The 18,939-nt window shown below is 40.7% G+C and overlaps 1 protein-coding gene across 3 annotated transcripts in view; it reads left to right on the top strand.

Moving 5' to 3' along the window:
• ACVR2B (activin A receptor type 2B) overlaps positions 1–18,327 on the top strand; it is a 112,935-nt gene extending 94,608 nt beyond the window's left edge. For all 3 annotated transcript variants that reach the window (XM_074547826.1, XM_074547886.1, XM_074547943.1), the window contains 4 exons: positions 2,535–2,649; positions 4,261–4,399; positions 6,698–6,828; positions 9,270–18,327. In XM_074547826.1, coding sequence (XP_074403927.1) covers positions 2,535–2,649; positions 4,261–4,399; positions 6,698–6,828; positions 9,270–9,464 — 580 coding nt within the window. In that variant the 3' untranslated portion in view covers positions 9,465–18,327. The remainder of the gene's footprint in view (positions 1–2,534; positions 2,650–4,260; positions 4,400–6,697; positions 6,829–9,269) is intronic.
• The last annotated feature ends 612 nt before the right edge of the window (positions 18,328–18,939 follow it).

The following is an 18,939-nucleotide window of genomic DNA, read 5'->3' as shown; positions in this document are numbered from 1 at the left end:
ACATTTGTCCCTGTAGAATAAAGGCAGAGGTTTATAGATGAAAATTCCTGAGGGTGGGGAACAGAGGAAGGCTATAGAAAGGCTTTAAAGCAACAGATCGTGCTCATTAGTGTCCCTGTCCATTTAGCTGGTGATAAAAGCTGTAGAATGCAGCATTTGTGTGAATTTAGCACATACCTAGTGGAGGAGGGGTTTCAGGACACAAGGGATTTCCCTCGGATTATCCTTTTAATTTTATTTTTGAAAGAAAACACTAAATGCATTTCAAATCTGGGGAGGGGGGCGTGGGGGCTGTTTTTGAATGGCTTCCCACAGTGCACATGGATGGAGATGCTGGGGTTGCCAGGTGGGACTCCCCAGTCACTGCTGGGCAGGGGTTCAGCCAACTCCTCTCTGGCCCCCGGCACCACAAGGAGGATTAAGGTTATGGAATCACTTGTTGGTGCAAAAGTGCCCCCACGTGGAAGCTGCAAATAAAATCTCCTGTGTCTCAATCGAATTAACTCACCCATTACTCATAGTCTGCTTGTTCTGTATTCCCTAGTTTGAAGTGCTATATGAAAAAATAATAAAAAAGAATCTTCTTTTCACGCCACTTTTCTTTGGCAGTGACCATTTTAGGATGGTCTAATGCATATGGGAAATCTACTTGGCATGGCTTGGATTAAGTCCCTCTCCCTGGCCTGGGTACATTTGCATTGCAGCTCAGACTTGCCAGTTCAAGGTGGTTTGTGAAAGGAAGGAAGGAAAGCGTGGAAAAATGGGGAAATGTATGGAAATGGGGGGAAAAAATGGAATTGCAAAGGGAAATCCCTGCATGGTGTATCAAGATGTAGGAGTTAACTGTTGCATGCCTGAAGGGCACTGCAGTTGAGGAGCAGCACCACATGCTCATACAGTAATGCTGGTTTACATCTTGTTTCACCTTGGAACCACATGGTTCAGGCAGATTGTCTGATGATTTCTGTGTGGTCCTCATTGAGCCACTGCTTTGCAAAAATCTCGTGCACAATCTGTACCATCCTGAGGGCATAATCCCCTAAAGCTGAACGAGCAAAGGCGTTTATCCATGTCATTAGATGATGGCTGTTTCCTAAGCCTGTGGGGAAACTGCCATGGCATGGAAGCAGGCAGTCCCTGGGATGCCAGATAGAGTGAAATGCAGTTTTTCTGTGTAATGGAGGGGTTCCAATGTTGGGGAGGCTCTGCAAAGCTGTACTCAGTCCCTAGAGCTGATGGAAGCTGGTTTCTGCTGGGGTTCACTGGCTGCACAGTGCCCTCCAACTCCACACCCACTTCCCCCATCTTAATCCTCAAGCCAGAAATGCCCATCACACTGTGTTCAGCTTAGAGAGGATAAATCCTCTCTTCTGATATTTTAAGCTCAGAATCAGGGGCTGGGTGATTTTTGCTTGCAGAGCTTTGAGCTGATGCTCTGGCATGTGCGGCTGCAGGGAGCAGCCCCTTCTCTATGGTCCAGCAGTTTCTCTCTTCACAAAGAATTTTGACAGGTCTCTCTAGTGCAGAACAATTGTATCTGCCCTCATTAATTATTTTGTGCAGGCCTGCAATGTCCTGCAATCAGCAGGGTCACCGAGTGAATTGATGATAGGGAAGTTATAATGCTGAGCATACAGGACAATTGCCATCTGCTGTCTAAGGTCTGTAATTTAATTAGATTGCCAAACATTCCTTTTCAGATGAAAATGCAGGAAGCCCAGGGAACAGGGCTCGACTGGTTTGGCATCTCAGTGTGATCTTCCTTCACCCCCAATCCTTCCCAGCCCCTGCAGATTTACCTGAGCTGCCCTGAAATGATCCTGCTGCAGCACAGCACTGACACAAATGTCCCCTTCAAGCACAGAGCCACCATCTCTACTGCAAATTCTTACACCTGCCTGTCAGCTGCCTGCTCTGACCCTGACAGCGTGTCTGTGTGGCCTCACCCCCTTCCCTGCTTGCTTCCCAACCCTCTGAATTCTCCAGGGAAGATCAATCCAGCAATTACAGCAGAAGGCTGATGGATGACTGTGGCAAAAGTCTGTTGAAGCATGTAGTGAGGGTGGGGAAAGTCTCACCAGCATCTGCTGATTTCCAGAAAGATGTGATTTTGTAGATAGGAGCAAACATCCTTACCAGGATAAAGAGTAATGGACTCCCTTAATCTGTCTCGGTTTTGTTCTTGGGAATGAGGAGCGTCCAGAGCTGGTGCTTGGAGCAATAAATGATGCCTTATATACAGCTTGCTCTAATTAAAAGAGCCCCTTCAGACCAGATTTTATTTTGAGATTAATTCATGGTACAGTTTGGCTGACTGTGCTGGTCAGCTCAGGGCTGCTTGGTTGTGTTTTGGGGACAAGGGCAGTGAGAAGCAGCCAAGTTTGCAGCACTGGCCATGCTGGGACTCTGAGGGAGAAAGGAAGAAAGGAGCTGATTTACTGTGAGCTGCTGAGCCTATAGACAATGTGTGTGCTGCAGTGTGATTTACACACATGCCATGATAAACCTTCCCTTGCTTCTTGCCTTGTCCATAGGGACTTCAAGAGTAAAAATGTCTTGCTGAAGAATGACCTGACAGCTGTGCTAGCTGATTTTGGACTGGCTGTACGGTTTGAACCTGGAAAGCCTCCAGGGGACACTCATGGACAGGTAATCATTACCTTTAACTATTAAAAAAGTTGGCCTTGCCATTGCTTCTCTGGAGTGGGGGCTAGTTTGTGTAGATGCATTTAATTCTCTTTGAGATATGTATTTTTTCCATGACACAAATTCTGGGAGCTGCTGTAACCTGGGTGAGTGGGGAGGGTGCTCAAACTTTCTGATTGCTGTGCAGGTGAGGTCCCTCCAGCTCTGGGGTCAGGTGGCTTCCTCCTTCAGACAGAAGAGGCTCATTGTCTCTTTATTGTTTTGGTATAAATATCCACAGAATCACAGAATACCATGTTGGGAGGGACTCAAGGATTATCTGCTCCAACCTTTCTTGACCAAAGCAAGGCAAGACAGCCCAGCTGAATGTTAGAAGTGTTTAGTTTTGGAGTCAGCTGCACATCCCACTTCTCTAGGCCATAACACAAATATTAAAGCTCCTAAATACTAATACTGATACCACAAATCTAGTATTAATAATCCTAAAATTATTGATTTAATTTTAAGAATTCAGCCAGCCTGGCTGCTTGGGTGACCTTTGGCACAGCTGGCTGTGAACTGTGTAAACAATATACTACAATTTTATGTGTTCATAATTTTCTGCCTTTTTGTTGCAGCAAGCAGCCCCTCATTCTGCTCTAATGCCAGGACAGCAAGTCCATCATCCCCTCTTTGTGCCTCCAGTGCTTTCTGAATTCCCATCTCCAGTGTAGTCTCCTTTTTTTTTTAACCTTTATCTCAGAAGGAATGAACATTCTTCTGGGTTAGCCCTACTCAGTTTTCCTCATTTTTGTCACCTTTTTTTGATTTTTCCAGTATTTTGCACATCATTCCATGGCTCCACGCAGTTCCCACTGGCTCAGCAAGAAGAGATAAGAATTTCCTTAAAGAAAATTATTAAAAGTGTTTCAGTTCTCAAGAAAGCTGCTTTTTTTTGTTATCCTGTCTACTGTCCTACATTATAAACTATACTAACCATAACAATGGAGGCACTATAAGACTATTCCCTCAAAACAAGAACAGATCTTTTCCAAACCATTGCAAGCCAGGGTTCATGTTTTCCTATTCTGTGGATGCAGAAGAATTATTTTATCTAGGGCTGTCAAAACAACACCTTTTCCTACCATTTCAGGATATATAATTTTTTCCCTTTTCTGTTTTTTTTTGATTCTGTTTTTGTTTATTTGAGGGGTTGTTTGTTTGGATTTGGAGTTTTTTGTTGAGAGTTTTTATTTTGGATGAAAGAGGACTGAACTTTTCAAGCCAGACTTGACCTCAGGGTGTTCTGTGTGTCTCCAAAGACATAATTTCATGCAGGGTGTTCTGCCAGAGCAACATGCAGCAGGATGCAGACCTGCAGTGTGCACTGAATGAGTATCACACATGTAGCCTTGCACTTTGGCTCCCTCCTTTATGTTGCTTATCTGGACTGGAGTGATCTTAATGAGAATCAGTGTCAGAAGAAACAGCTCCCCTTTGCTTGTTTTTCGAGCAAGGTGCTCCTTTAGCAGCAGTGGCCTCCAGGCTAATGAAACCAGCTGTCACTCACCTCCACCCAGCAGAGGCTGAGGGGCCCAAATGCAATGTGGCTTGAGCTGTGTTTTTTCTCTGTAGGTGGGAACAAGGAGGTACATGGCTCCCGAAGTGTTGGAGGGAGCAATCAACTTCCAACGAGACGCCTTCCTGAGGATAGACATGTATGCAATGGGACTGGTGTTGTGGGAGCTAGTCTCCAGATGTAGAGCAGTTGATGGTAAGAATAAAGACTTATTCCCTAGGGAGGGTTCTGTTTCAATGTGGTTTAGTTGGCCAGAGAATGGACCTATCTCTGTTTAAAAAAAAAAAAAAATCAATTGCATATTTTTATTAAAAGCAGCTAACCTGTTTTTCCTTTGTTTTTAACATAAGGTGTTACTCTCTGTATATTATAACCTTTGTAAGTGCTCCAACCTCAAAGTACTTTTTACTAGGTTGGTTACCTTGCAAATTGCTGAGAATTCAGATCCCTAGGGTGGGTGTCCTTTACTCCTGAGCCTGCCCTGTGCTGCTCTCAGTGGCACTCTACATTTCTGCCTGTGACCAGGGCATGCCTTGGGCCCCTGAGAAGAGCCACACAGCTAGCTTGGCTGTCACCTGGCTTATGCAGGGCAATGGGGTAGCCTGAATGGAAAGCACCTTAGTGAAATAGCAGAAACACAGGGCTGGAAGGATCTTTCTGGGTCAGCAAGCCCATTTCCCTGCTATTATAAGTCATTAGTTATTGATCTTTTGCTGATAAGCCCTCTCTCAGCAGTGGGCTAGGTTTGTTGTTTCATTCACAGCTTTGGATGATCTCACTTTCTCCTGAAGGATCTAAAAGTTTGAACTTCATGGTGGTTTTTTTCTCCTTTTTTTTAAATATTAAAATGATGCTGTGAAGTGGGGCATCTTTTCTGTCCAACCAGCACATCTGTCCTTTAGTGACCCTTGCCATGTCCAGGACAGGGAAGCAGTCACATCATTGTAGTAGCTCCAAGGCTGCTTCCTCCAGCTTTTTTTCTTCTTGTATAAATATGGGTGCTCTGAACTGAAAATCAAGTTCATAAAACAACAGCATCTTGCCTAGACTTGAAATGTTTTTGTTAGCATTACAGTGGGACTGAGGAGTGTGATTATAATTAAAATGTCTCCCATAAGTGTGTGGTAACAGAAGGTCTCATCTTCAGAAATGTACAGTCTTAAGAGGTAAAATGCAGGGAGCTGGGAGCACAGTAGGTAAAACAATGGTACACAAATCATTCATATAGGAATTGCCCTTCTCTGTTGAGGTGCCCCAAATATCCACTTCCATTTTTCCTGTCATGTTTGTGATCTCCTGCCAGTCCAGGCAGCTGAGATACCCCAGGTGCCACACACAGCACCACTGAGTCAGAGGGAAGGCTTCCTTTGGGGTGATGGGGAGTTACACTGAGCCTCATCTGCACTGCAGCTCAGAAGTGATGCTGTGTAAACAGCACATTTAACTTGCAGATCACCAGTGCAGCTCTCCACAGCCTGGGTTCCTCTTGGAGGAAAAGGAAAGTCATAAGTGACCCTGATTGGATCAAGTCTTTCAGTTTGGTTTAGTGACAGCCACTGAGTGAACAAGAATCATGATAAGCCACTTTAGTGATTTCATTCTTTAGAGTAAACATTGTGCTGTTGGTGTCAGAATTCATGAGCAGATGAAGTGGTCAGCTCTTTTATTTTAATCTGGAAAGAGCCTTTTGAGGTATCTCTGCTCTGAAAAGAGGTCATTTTTTGCTACTGAGAAACCATAAGTGGCGCCATGGAGCACCCTGAGAAGCCCATCAGTTAAGCTGGGCTGCTCTTTGTGAGAGAGCATCTACACATTGCCAAAAGCCAAATGCTGTTTCAATAAGCACAAGTTGCTGCTATCATCCAGCATCTGCACTGATACTCATAACAGTTGTCTCATTCCCATGGCCCTGGGCAGTTCACAGCCATAACTGGTATAAGTAAAGCACTCAGAAATCATTTTACACTTAGGAGCCAGTACTTGGGACAACTGCGTCCATTGTGTCAGAGCTGACTCAAACCTACGATCAAACCAGATCACAAAGCAAGAAATTATATGTTGTATATACTTGACCTTGTTAGTCAGTGCTAAAATGAAATTATGCTCATGCTGAAATCCTTCTCTAGGTTATTGTGTGTTGAATTGTTGTGTTAAAGTGTGGGGAGGATGAGCTGATCTGCTCTTTATATTAAATAAATCATGGATTACCTGGCAAACTTCCTCAAGGAAAGGGTGAGATCTGGAGGCCTGGCTGAGGGTTTGGATTTGTAACTCAGCGAGGTGGAAAATGCACGGCCAGACAAGCAGCAGGGACAGCAGAAACCGTTGTGCAGGAGGAATGTAAATCACATTTGTCTGCAGTGACATGTGAACGTCAGCCTTTGTTGCTGTAGGTTGAGGTTGGTCCAGAGCTGCAGCTCACTCATGCATGGGGACACTGTGGCTCTGCAGAGGCCATTCCTGCCCTAACCTGATTCTCTGTGTGCACTGCAGGTCCAGTGGATGAATACATGCTGCCTTTTGAAGAAGAAATAGGTCAGCACCCGTCCCTGGAGGACCTGCAAGAAGTGGTGGTTCACAAGAAGATGCGCCCTGTGTTCAAGGATCACTGGCTAAAACATCCCGTACGTCCCTCCTGGTTTAACAGTGGAAAATATTTTCCTGTGTGATGGGAATGAGGGATTGGTTATGCATTCCCAGTGTTAGCCAGAGTCAGCTCTGGGGAATGAGGGGGTTGCTCAACATCTTTGTGCTGCCTTTTCTTTTTATCTCTTGTTTTTAGAGACTAAACAAGCTGCATAATCAGCTAGTGCTGAATGTGGAGCGTGTGGTGCTTTAGTAGGGCTCCTTTAGTATGGTGAAAGAATGGAAAATAAAGTCCTTTCATTAGGAAAAAGAAAACCATCCATACCATTGGAGACAGACTCCTCACAAGGTAGATACCAATGCAAGACTTGGAGCAGTTTATGGAGGAAAAATTAATTAGATGTGAAAGCAAGCAGACAATGAAGCAAAATGCAGTGTGGGTTTCCCAGAGGTAGTTCATTTCAGGCTCACGTTTTTAATAAAAGAGCTGATTTTCCTTAGATCGGGAAGATAAGAGATGATGACATCTCACTGGGCTTCGGTAAGAAGTCAAATGCCTCTATTTTGCTTAAACTGCTACAGATTTTGCTAGAGTCAGGTGTACTAACTCATTTCCCAGAAGTTAAGGAGAGCTGTGGATTGTTAAAATAAAGTGTTCCACTTCAAATGAGGGTTCAAATAAAAGCTGTGTTCTTCAAGCACTGTTGAATTCAGATTTTTGGGGATATTGAGAGAAGTGATTGCAAACAAAGCAAATGGTTTCACAGTAACTGATACAGTACTGCCAGCTCCCACAGTTTCATCATGGGAATCTTAATATTTGTTGTCTTTTAAAGCTTCAACTGCTGAATCTTGGGATTTATTTTGATATTAAAAAAAGCACTTTTGGGCCAGAATGCGACCAAGCCCTAGAAAGCAGATGTTTAAAAAGAACCATGAAAACACATATTTAAAGTAATTTTTGAAGCTTATCTCATGGTAATTGTCATACTGTGGAAAAAATACTTGTAGGGGTTTTTTAGAGCATTGACTGTGTTAAGTGGATTTCTCCAGCCACTGACAAGGTGGTGCCCATGATGCCTTAAAGATATAGAAATAAAACAACACACTTTTGAGACAATATTAGCACAGGAGATAATATAAAAACTGATCTTTCATTGGAGGCCTCCAGGGGCAGATGTGGAAAAATGTCCACCCCCACACAGGGCAAATATATCTTTATAAGTTTAGCTGATTAGCATAATTAACAAGAATCTCCAATTAGAAACACAGGTGATGAGGTAATTCCTCCTCTTGGTTCAACCTTTTCTGGACCCCCCCATTGGTAACAGCTGTTTATGAAAAAGTGTCCTGGGAGGGTAGCTTGTCCTTGGTTCTCAAGAAAACACAAGGTAGGACAGGAGCCTTGGGAATGTGTTTTGTCTTTCTGCCTATCAGGGTAGGAAAATGCTGGAGCTAGCTAGGAGCTATATAATTATATATAAGTAACATTTTTGGCCTCAATTCTATGCCATAAGCCTGCACAATGCCATTGTCAATCTGTTCAAACTATCTGCTTATGAATCCTGCCTGATCCTCATGGTAGAGTTGAAAGCCTGATCTTTCACCTGTTAGTATTTTCACATTCGTCCTTAACTTTGACAAATTCTGTACTGTAAAGTTGACTTAAGTACAGTTTGATGTCAATTCTTGCGGAAAGAGCTTTCTGCATGTAACATTGCCACTGTCAATCTGTTCCAATTATCTGCTTATGAATTCTGCATGATGCTCATGGTAGGGCAGGTGACATTGCTCATGAATTCTGCATGATCGTCATGATAGGGTAGGTGACATTGCTCATGAATTCTGTGTGATCGTCACGATAGGGCAGGTGACATTGCTCATGTATTCTGTGTGATGCTCATGATAGGGCAGGTGACATTGCTTATGAATTCTGCATGATTGTCACAATAGGGCAGATGACATTGCTCATGAATTCTGCAGGATCCTCATGATAGGGCAGGTGACATTGCTTATGATCCTCATGATAGGGCAGGTGACATTAGTTATGAATTCTGCATGATCGTCACGGTAGGGCAGGTGACATTGCTCATGAATTCCACAGGATCCTCATGATAGGGCAGGTGACATTGCTTATGATCCTCATGATAGGGCAGGTGACATTAGTTATGAATTCTGCATGATCGTCACGGTAGGGCAGGTGACATTGCTCATGAATTCCACAGGATCCTCATGATAGGACAGGTGACATTGCTTATGACCCTCATGATAGGGCAGGTGACATTGCTCATGAATTCCACAGGATCCTCATGATAGGGCAGGTGACATTGCTTATGACCCTCATGATATAGGGCAGGTGACATTGCTCATGAATTCTGCCTGATGCTCACGATAGGGCAGATGACCTTGCTCATGAATTCTGCCTGATGCTCACGATATGCAGGTGACTGAAGGTGTTTTCTGGACGTTGTGTCCGCAGGGCCTGGCGCAGCTCTGCGTGACCATCGAAGAGTGCTGGGACCACGACGCGGAGGCGCGGCTCTCGGCCGGCTGCGTCGAGGAGCGCATCGCGCAGATCCGCAAATCCGTCAATGGCACTACCTCGGACTGCCTCGTCTCCATCGTGACGTCTGTCACCAACGTGGACTTGCCACCCAAAGAGTCTAGTATCTGAGTGCTGGGTCCTGGTTCACTTTTGTCTTTCCAGACTCAGCGGATTTAAAAACAAACAAACAAAAAAACGACAAGGAAAAGAGTTTAAAGAAAAAAAAAAAAAGTACAAAAAAAACAAAATCACAAAAATTCAACAAACCCATGAATGCAGCTGCTATTTTATCTTGACTTTTTATTATTATTGTTATTATTATTATTATTATTTTTTTGGATTGGATCAATTTTACCAGCACATTGCTCTACTGTATTAAAAAAAATGGACATTTCAGCAAGCATTCAGGTGCCGACTAATGAATGCAGAAAAGGTGCAGGTACCTCAGAACCTCAACAAACTCACTTCAGTTGTTTTTATTTTGTTCAGTTTTCTGGGTTTCTCTTTATCAGTTTGTCTTCTGAGCGGAGCATCTGTGACGTAAAGGAAAACCACCTACCACCTTCGAAAACGCAATGCTGCAAACTGTGGAGGAAACTTAAGACTGTTATGTAAAGAATACACCTTCCTCAAAAGCATTTTTTCCCCATGTTGGTTTTGGGTTCAGTTCCTTTTTTATTTTTTTAAAATTTTTTTTTTTGGAAGTGAGCTTCAGAAAAAAACAGCAGATGTGTCTTTTACGGATCTAACGGGTGTCATTGTAACATGGGAAAAAAAAAGTAACTGGGCAGAGAATGTTAATTCTTGATGGTATAATTGAAGGGGGGAGCGTAGAATAGGGGTGGGGAGAGTGACGTTGGACTTGGCAGCATTTGGGGAAACATCATTTGCTATGGAGCTACTTCTCAGGTAACCATTAGAGGAGGGGAAGGACATTTCTGGGCAGAGTATTTACGGCTGCAGCGTATGGAGAAAGCGGAGTTAAAGAGGCAGTGGTTGGAAGACAGGCACTTGTTTCTTCCTCCAGAGTCTGGGGTTGGGTGGTAAAAGAACAAAACAGGACTATAACTTTTATTTTTCAGTTGCAGGTAGTAGTAGGAAGGATGCTTTCAATGTCATCAGGACAGGTGGGGAAGTGTGATTTCAGAAGCACTTTGGTAAAATACTGGAAGATGAGAAAATTTTTGCATCTCATTTTAAGTGTGAGTCAGCTGAGACAATTTGGCCTTGGGTTGATTATCTTTCAGCCCAAGCTAATGGCGCAGATGGTGGAAAGAGGAAAAGGGTGAAAGCTGGTTATATAATTTTTTTTTCTTTATTAATTTGGGACTGGGGGAGTGAATGGTGGCAGCTGGCTTCTGTAGCATCTGAGAAGCCTGGAGAGCTGCCTGGCTGCAGGGAGCTGAGGCAGCTCAGCAGCAGTGATTCCCACAGCACCTCTCCCACTGGTTTCTTTGACGCTGCTTTCTCCTTACTCTGTGATAAAACTCTTTTGTCTTAAAGTGGTGCATATTCAAAAATACCGTTACTCTTATTATGCCATAAGCTCGCTCTAGTCAGTGAATGTTCCTAATGCTGCTGATTCAACATTGAAATATTTTTTTAATTTGCAAAACATGCAATGTTTAAAAAAAGAAAAAACAAAAAAAAAACCAAACACAAAACATACACACACACGTTACGTGGCTTCCGAGGTTTAAACTGAAAAAAAATTAAAAACTTCATGACCACAGACCACCTCAAACCAGAAATACCTCAGAATTTTCTACTTGTATGAGTTTTATTATATATTTTGTTAGTTGTGTTGTCTTGTAGTAAGTATATTTTAATGTAAGTTGGCTTTTATGACAAGGGAGTTTTAAAAAAATTAAAAAAAGAAAAAAAGTTCCAAAATCTTTTAGGAAGTGCTACCATTTTTTTGTTGTTTTGTTTAATAAAGCACCATTGTAAATAACTGTATACAGTTGTGGAATAACTGCCTATATAAGGTACCTGGGCATTATTCACTCTTATTTGTGAAGGCTGTTTCCATTCTATGTTGTTTTCTTTTTTGGTCTGTTTTAGTGAAAGGACAGTACATCTTTTTTTTTTTTTTCCTTTTTCTTTTCTTTTTCTTTTCTTTTTTAATTTTTTTTCTTTTTTTTTACTTTGAATATAACATGAATTTTGTGTCTTGCTAGACTGACAAAGTTATGTCCATTGGATGGCCAGATCTAAATTTTTCTTTGTGTTAAGCCAAAATGCAGTCCTAAACTAATCACCCTGCAATGGAAATGTAAAAAGTCTGTATTATATATAAATGAATTGGACTTCTCTCCACTGCCAAATTATCAGTGTGCACCCTTGCACAGATATAATTTATTAAGCAAAAGAAACTGCTAATTGGAGAAAATATTAAAAAAAAAATTGAAATATATTTCTTGAAAAGTATAGCTTTAAAACCTAAAGGTCACAAATGAGGACATGGTCCTTTATCTTGAAGAGACATTAAGAGAATTGCCTTAATTTGTCTATCTGAATAAAGTCTTAACCTATTCTTTCAAGTTACTGAATGTATATTGCATATTAGTATGTACACACATGTAACTGTGTTTCCGTGTGTAGGTTTGAAAGTTTCTGTTTCTTGATGTGCTTCTGTTGAGAAAACCTTGACAAAACCAGACAGAACGATCCCATTTAGACCCAGCCAATGTCCCTGGTGGCCATTGGCACCTTTGGGCCTGATGCTGCAACAAACCTATGCTTAGCATTGAGGGTGTAGGTAGCTCTTCTGGTGTCATGACATTAGGCACTCACTTAATGTTAAGTGTGGTTGTAAATGTTTGCAGGATCGGTATTTTTCATGTTTAATACATTTCTGCACTGAGATTTATATGAAAATGTGATTATGTCTTAGAAGTGAAGTGATGTAAGGGTTGGGGTGGAGCGTAGAGCAGTTAATGAGTGAATACTTGTTTTGAGGTGGGCTTGCTCCCTTTCCCCAGGGAATGGGGGCCAGTTCCTATTGCTGCAGAAAGAAAAAAAGCTGTACTGTCTTTAAACTGTTAATATCTGTTTGCTCTTCTGGATTTTTTCCTTCAGCGTTACGTATTATAGCTAAAACAGGCTCATTACAGCAGTTGCTTTTTTATCCTGATTTCTTTAAAAAGCTTTAAAGTATTTATTGAAAGTGCCATATTATTTTAATAGCCTATTAAATAGTGTCTGAAATCTTCTCTTTTGAGAAAGCATGAACACAAATTCTCACATGTAGCTTATCTTACTGCGGGGAACTGCACGACCCTGTACAAACCTTGACCGAATGTTGATTGTAAAGTGTTACATCTTCCTGGTGCAATGGTTCCTTATAGATCATCTTGTCAGCAGGATTCAGAAACTGATTGGAAAAAGAATTTCCAAATTGGGTGTGTGCTGGATAACAAGTTTTACATGTGTGTAGGTACGTGTGTCTTGCTATTGTAGCATAGAAGGAAATCCTGAACTTTTAATGTGTACCAATTTGGATAAAGCTGTTTCTTAAACTGGTATTTATTTATTTTATTAACAAAGACAAGCTCTGATTAACTTGTTGATCTTTCAGCAGTTGAGCTGTCAAGCAAGTAGCTTCCTCACCTCTAATCCATTTGAACTCTCATTGACAACATGATTTTGGTTCTGTTTGGTACTGCAGAGGCTTTTTCCAAGTCAGGAATTGAGCACATCCATAGGTGTAGCTGTCATAAGCAACTGCAGCTCTTTTCCTTTTAGCACTCCCTTGAATAAGACAGTGACAACACCTCTTACTTTACTTTCCAGGTGCGAAATTTCACTTTCCATTCAGACTTAGAGGAAGTAGCTCTTCAAAAATTTGGCTGCAAAATTTTATTGGTCACCTTCCTCCCTCATATGGAAGTTCTTAGGTAAATATTACCACTGAATATCCTAAGTAAAAATTCTCCTTGACTTTAGGAGCCAGGATTCCCCATCTCTCTGGTGGAACTCCCTTTTATGAATTTATTGCACTGGCTGGGATGGTTTCCTAGGTGCAGAAAATTTGACTTTGCATTTTAAACTGGAAATACCACAGGAACTAAAACTGGAGTATTTTTTTGAGATAGTAGAGCTGTGACTTACTGATGAAATTTCATAAATACAGCAAGGCTGGAAATTGTATATGGCTTATATTGAAATATACATGCATTTTATAAGAGATGGCTATAAACCAGCCTAACCATCAGTTAAGTAGTACCAGGCCTATTCATTATAATTAGGGATTTTAGCTGGTCCTGATCATTAAGAAATCTCTATTTAAAACAAAAGTAACTCACTTTTTATTCTGCTGAAATTCTTCTACAGGATATCTTTATGTGCTAGACAGTTACACCTATGGAAGTGCAGAGGTCTTTGTTTTGAAGAGAAGGTCTGTGAGTGCCCCCCAGTAACTCCCCTGTGTTTTCCTTGGGTCTCCTGACTCCCTGCTGTTCCCACTTGAAGTCAGTGGTTTCAGTGGAAGCAGACATTTCCAGGCTGGCTGGGTCAGGCCTGGCTGTTAGGAATCCTGATCCCCCTCAACATTGCAGCACTGAAATGTTTTATTCCTCTTGTACGACTTTCTAGGCAAAGTGTCAGAGCTTGCCCTGGTTTGCAGGGGAAAAATTCTGGTTTCACTTAGCATGGAAGGAACTTGTACTGCAGAGGAAGGTGCTGGGGGATAAGGTGTGACAGTGCTGTTGTTGCAGTCCTCTTCAAGCCACACTCCACTTGGGAAGTTGCTAAGCAGGAAGTGTCCCACAAACTTTTGTCACTTTTACATACAGGATATTGTTTGGTAACATTGTAAATAAAATAGACTATATAATATAGGAAAATAAGGACATTTTGACTTTTTTACTTTTGGAAATATATATATATATTTTAGTTACATATACAAACAAAAATTCTACATTGTGTGAGAATTCTTTTATACCACAAATTATTTTTGTAATGTCTAATATGTTTCTGCAGGGAAAAGGGAGAAAGGTCTGTGTATGCACAGCAAATAAATAAAGAAATTATATATATAATGTTTAAATTAAGTGTGCACTACATCAAAGTCTAGAGGATAGAACAAGTGTAGCCTGAAAACAGTTTGAGGAGCAAGTTTGGATGTACTTGGAAGTGCTTTTGAGGACAGCACTGAGTATATGTTTAGGTTATCTTGCATGTCACATCCCTTCTGCTAAAGATGCTTATTGCTTTTCTATGGCCATCTTCAGTTAACCCAGGAGGAGTTTTTTCACGTGTTCATGCAAGTAGCCATGTGTGGGCAGAGTGTCTTTTGGCATATGCTGTGGTGCTGCAGTGAGTTGTGAAGTCAGGGTGTTGAGAATTTACCGAGGCCAAACAGCCGGGCTGATCCCGCTCGCTGCCATATCCGCTCACAGCAGCTGTGTCTGCTGCACTGACAGTATGATCTGTAAGGAGCTGTTGCCAGTGGAATCCTGATAAAACCAGTCCCTAGAAATTCCTTCTCTCTGAAGTGACACAACTAATCAGGCTTCACCAGAACACACAGCTATGTGCTCTGCGCTCCCAAAATCAGATTTAATAGTCTGTGTTGGAGGCACTAAAGAAAAGGGAGCACTGTCATGTCTAAAGTTCTAAGAGAAAGAGCTTCCCAAATCCGTGTAAGCAATCCAAGGTATTCTAAAAAAGGGGGGAGCCAGGGGGATGTAACCTAATTTTCCATTGGACTTAAAATTCACTCCAGTCTTTTTAGTCCTCCCAGCCATGATAGCACAGTGTCAGTGGGTGAGAGGTACTGAAAAAAGCTTTAAACCAAACACATGGCACTGCCTTGGAGCTGCACTGACAGTGTGCCTCTTGCAATTAGTGCTCGCTAATTCAAGCAGACTCCTGCAATTACTGAGTCCCTCAGCTGTGTTCTGGGGAAGTCCCAGCCCTGTGGAAACCAGGAGGAGAGTTTCCATCCAACCCTGTGTGACCACGAGTGTGTGTGTGTGTTCCTGGAACACTTTCTAAGCACACCTGGTCCCTTATTTACATGGGGCTTCCTTTTCCATGACTCTTTTTAGGGTGATGCTCAGTTCCCTGACTGAAGTAGTAGCCTATGGAATAAGCAGCAATGCTTTTTGTCAGGACACTTCCACAGAAAGAGATCATACTTGTGTTACGTCCATCCAGCTGTTCTGAAATGTAATGCTATTCTGTTGTGCCTTTATTTTTCCATGTAAAAGCAACTGCTGTAAGCTTTCTTTTTCTTTTACTAGTTTAATTTTTTTTATCTCTGTCTGAAAAAAACACTTTTCATTCATTGCCCAGCTGTCATTTCTGGATGCAGTCTGTGATCCAGGTATTTCAAGAACCAATTACCTCAAACCTCATGTTAAACAGTGTTGCTATCTGGATTCTCCTTGATACTACAATATTGTAACATACACAAACAGGAACCTTGCTCTATATGGGTGTTTATATATATGTATCATAACATATATGATATATATATGTAAATGGAAAGTGATCCCCAAGGACTGAAGGAAAAAAGCAAAACTTATTTTGTATTCCAACATTGAAACCAAAAGGGCTTTTCTGAAGCTCTATAATGGCATTGTGCTGGATATCTACAAAGAAAAAGTGTTTTCAGAAAAAAGTGCTTCCTTTATTAGCCTTTTATTTCAGTATTTTAATGGGGCATATGATGTGAATAAAACCCCACTTCTGCATTTTTGGCCCATGTTGAAGCAGAAGCCTCTTAGTCTTTCCAGTTGTTAAAATAAACAAAAACTCAGTTTATAACATTCCAATAAGGTTGGTATTGCAAAACTCAAACATGTTCTAGGAAAATTCCATAGCTTCTGTTTTTGTGACAAGAAAGGCCATACTTCATTCAATTTTCCAGTATTTTGAGGAATTGAAGTTTAACCAGTAACCATCCTAGTCAATTAAAATCCTAATTCAGTAGTCAATGGCATCTCTGCATTGCCACGTCTGTTAGAACACCAAAATAAACTCCAAAATAAAAACAATTGAAACCAAAAATCCAGCCATGATAGAGGAGGAAGAGATTAGAGAATCCCATAGCTTTGGAAAGTGGACTTGGCAACTTTGTGAATAACAAAAAATATGTTGGCAAGACCTAGAACCTGTCTGGCCTTTTCCTTTACCAAATACCTACTCCCAAGAACCGACTCATAAAATCAGACCTTCAACTACAGCAACTTCTTAATGGTAATTTGCTGAAGAGAATTATGTTCAGGCTATATTTTTGGAGGAAAAATAAAAGTGGGACCATTTTTTAAATGGCCATTTTATTTTATGTGTTCCCCTCCCAAATGTCTGGGTTTTTTTTAATGTACCCATGTAGTTGATGATACAACATTAGCCTGTATTTTACTTGGACAGCATAGTAGCTTTCCTGTAGCTTTCCAAATACTAATAAATTTACCATTACTAGTAATTCATTTAATTACTGGTAATGAATGGACAGCAATTAATTTACTGTTACTAAAGGAAATGAACATGATATTTCCCTATTTTTTTTTCTTGACTGCCTAATGTTTCTATGGCTATTGATGGTTGATGATTATTATCTCTGGTAAATCAAAGTACTAAAATCTCCCAGGAGGAGGAGAAATTTTGCAATGCTGCTGGCCTTCCAATGGAATAACTATGATGCAAAAATCAATCTCGTAGTGGGTGAGGATTGAAGGAGGTGGTTACTGCAAACTAAGTAACATTTTTGGCCTCAATTCTATGCCATAAGCCTGCACAATGCCATTGTCAATCTGTTCAAACTATCTGCTTATGAATTCTGCATGATCCTCATGGTAGAGTTGAAAGCCTGATCTTTCACCTGTTAATATTTTCACATTCGTCCTTAAGTTTGGCAAATTTTGTACTGTAAAGTTGACTTAAGTACAGTTTGATGTCAATTCTTGTGGAAAGAGCTTTCTGCACGTAACATTAGATGCATACAGTTAAACAACACAGCATAGTACAAAAACTCACAAGAAAATGTTTTGGCACCAGCAGGAAGAAATCTCACCCTAACCATTTGTCATTTTATAACCATCCTATTGTAAGTTTTACCAGCTACTTCTAAATTTGTGCTTTATTTAAAGAAATAAAATAAAATCCTAAGACTTGTCTAGCGTAGTGGAATATGTGTATATCAGTTTTAGGATAAATAGCTAAGTCTTATTACGCTGTGTTACTTAACTTGTATATATAGAGTATACATAAGAGTTTGCAGTAACCTGTTTCTCCAGGATTTCAAGTTGGAATGGATTTAAACTCAAACTATGAGATTAAATGATTTAGAAGATTGCAGAATAGACTGAGTGTAAATTACAGGAAGCTCTATCAGATGGTGAAATAATTTTTAAAGAATCTTTTGGTCCTTGGCTCAAATTCACTAAGTACTGTTTGTATACCAAGATATGTGAAATGTAAATGTTGTAGGTTATATTTCACTCTTGTAGCTATAAAAATGTAGAACAGAGATAGCTTGTACTACTGAGTTAACAAAAAGTTATACTAAAGTATCCTGTTAAAGAAAAAAGTATAGAGAGTTAAGCTCGTTGCTGTAACCCCTTTTGGATTGAAGTGTGCTGATTTTCATATATGTACATTTTATATATATATATATTCTGCAGAAGTATACATATATAAAATGTATGTATAAAATGGCCTAATGCAGACATCCATTGTATTGCAGTTATGAAATGAAGACATTTTGGAAAGAACATTGTATCATAGTTCATGAATTTGCAGTGGATCTTTGTTCCTTTTTACTGTGGTATTTTAGAAAGAGTCTCAAGTTTGAAATTAGATCTGCCAAGTTGGAGTTTTGCTGCTTCAGCTTTGCACTGGGTGTCTGAATAAACCAGTATGAATGTAGTATTTGCCCTGTGTGAAGCAGCTACACCCCAACAGATAGGAGGAAAAAAACCTAGAAAGAACTATTTCAAGTTTATCTTTTTGTATATGAAAATAAACAGTAAATTACAAATAACTGTTTCCCTCGTTGGTGTGACATTAAAAATCATTGTTATTTGTCTTTGGCATCTAGCTGGAGGTTTTCCTTCTTCATAGATGAGTGTTTTTAGTATTTCAGTGGCATTTCTGCTATCCAAAATCCATAAAAAGTCCCTGCAGATGCATAGCTGAGGCCTGCCCCTACTACCCAGCACTTGCAAACAGTTCCAAAGAGAATTGGGAGTTATCTCAAATTCACAGAACCATAGAATGGTTTGGGTTGGAAGAGACTTTAAAGATCATCCAGTTCCAACTTCCCTGCTAAGGGACACCTTCCACTAGACCGGGTTGCTTCAAGCCCCATCCAACCTGGTCTTGAACACCTCCAGAGATGAGACATCCACAACATCTCTGTCCTACTATTATTATTATTATCATTATTATTGTTATTATTAAATTTCCCTTTTTAGTGTGTTGCCTCTTGCAGCACTGTGGTAACGCTGCTTATCACTCCTAGCAAAGAACTGTTCACATAGGACAACATGTGCATGTGAAGCTGTATCAAGGCAGTCCAGCAATGTAGCTGCAACTGCCAGAAGCCAAAGGCAGGGGAACTTGACCAGAAAAAAGATTAAAATTTAAAAAAGCG

Source organism: Zonotrichia albicollis, chromosome 1 (genome assembly GCF_047830755.1).
Source record: "Zonotrichia albicollis isolate bZonAlb1 chromosome 1, bZonAlb1.hap1, whole genome shotgun sequence".
Lineage (NCBI taxonomy): Eukaryota > Metazoa > Chordata > Aves > Passeriformes > Passerellidae > Zonotrichia > Zonotrichia albicollis.
The sequence above is the reverse complement of the archived record's forward strand: the minus strand, read 5'-3'. Positions and strand labels throughout refer to the sequence as shown.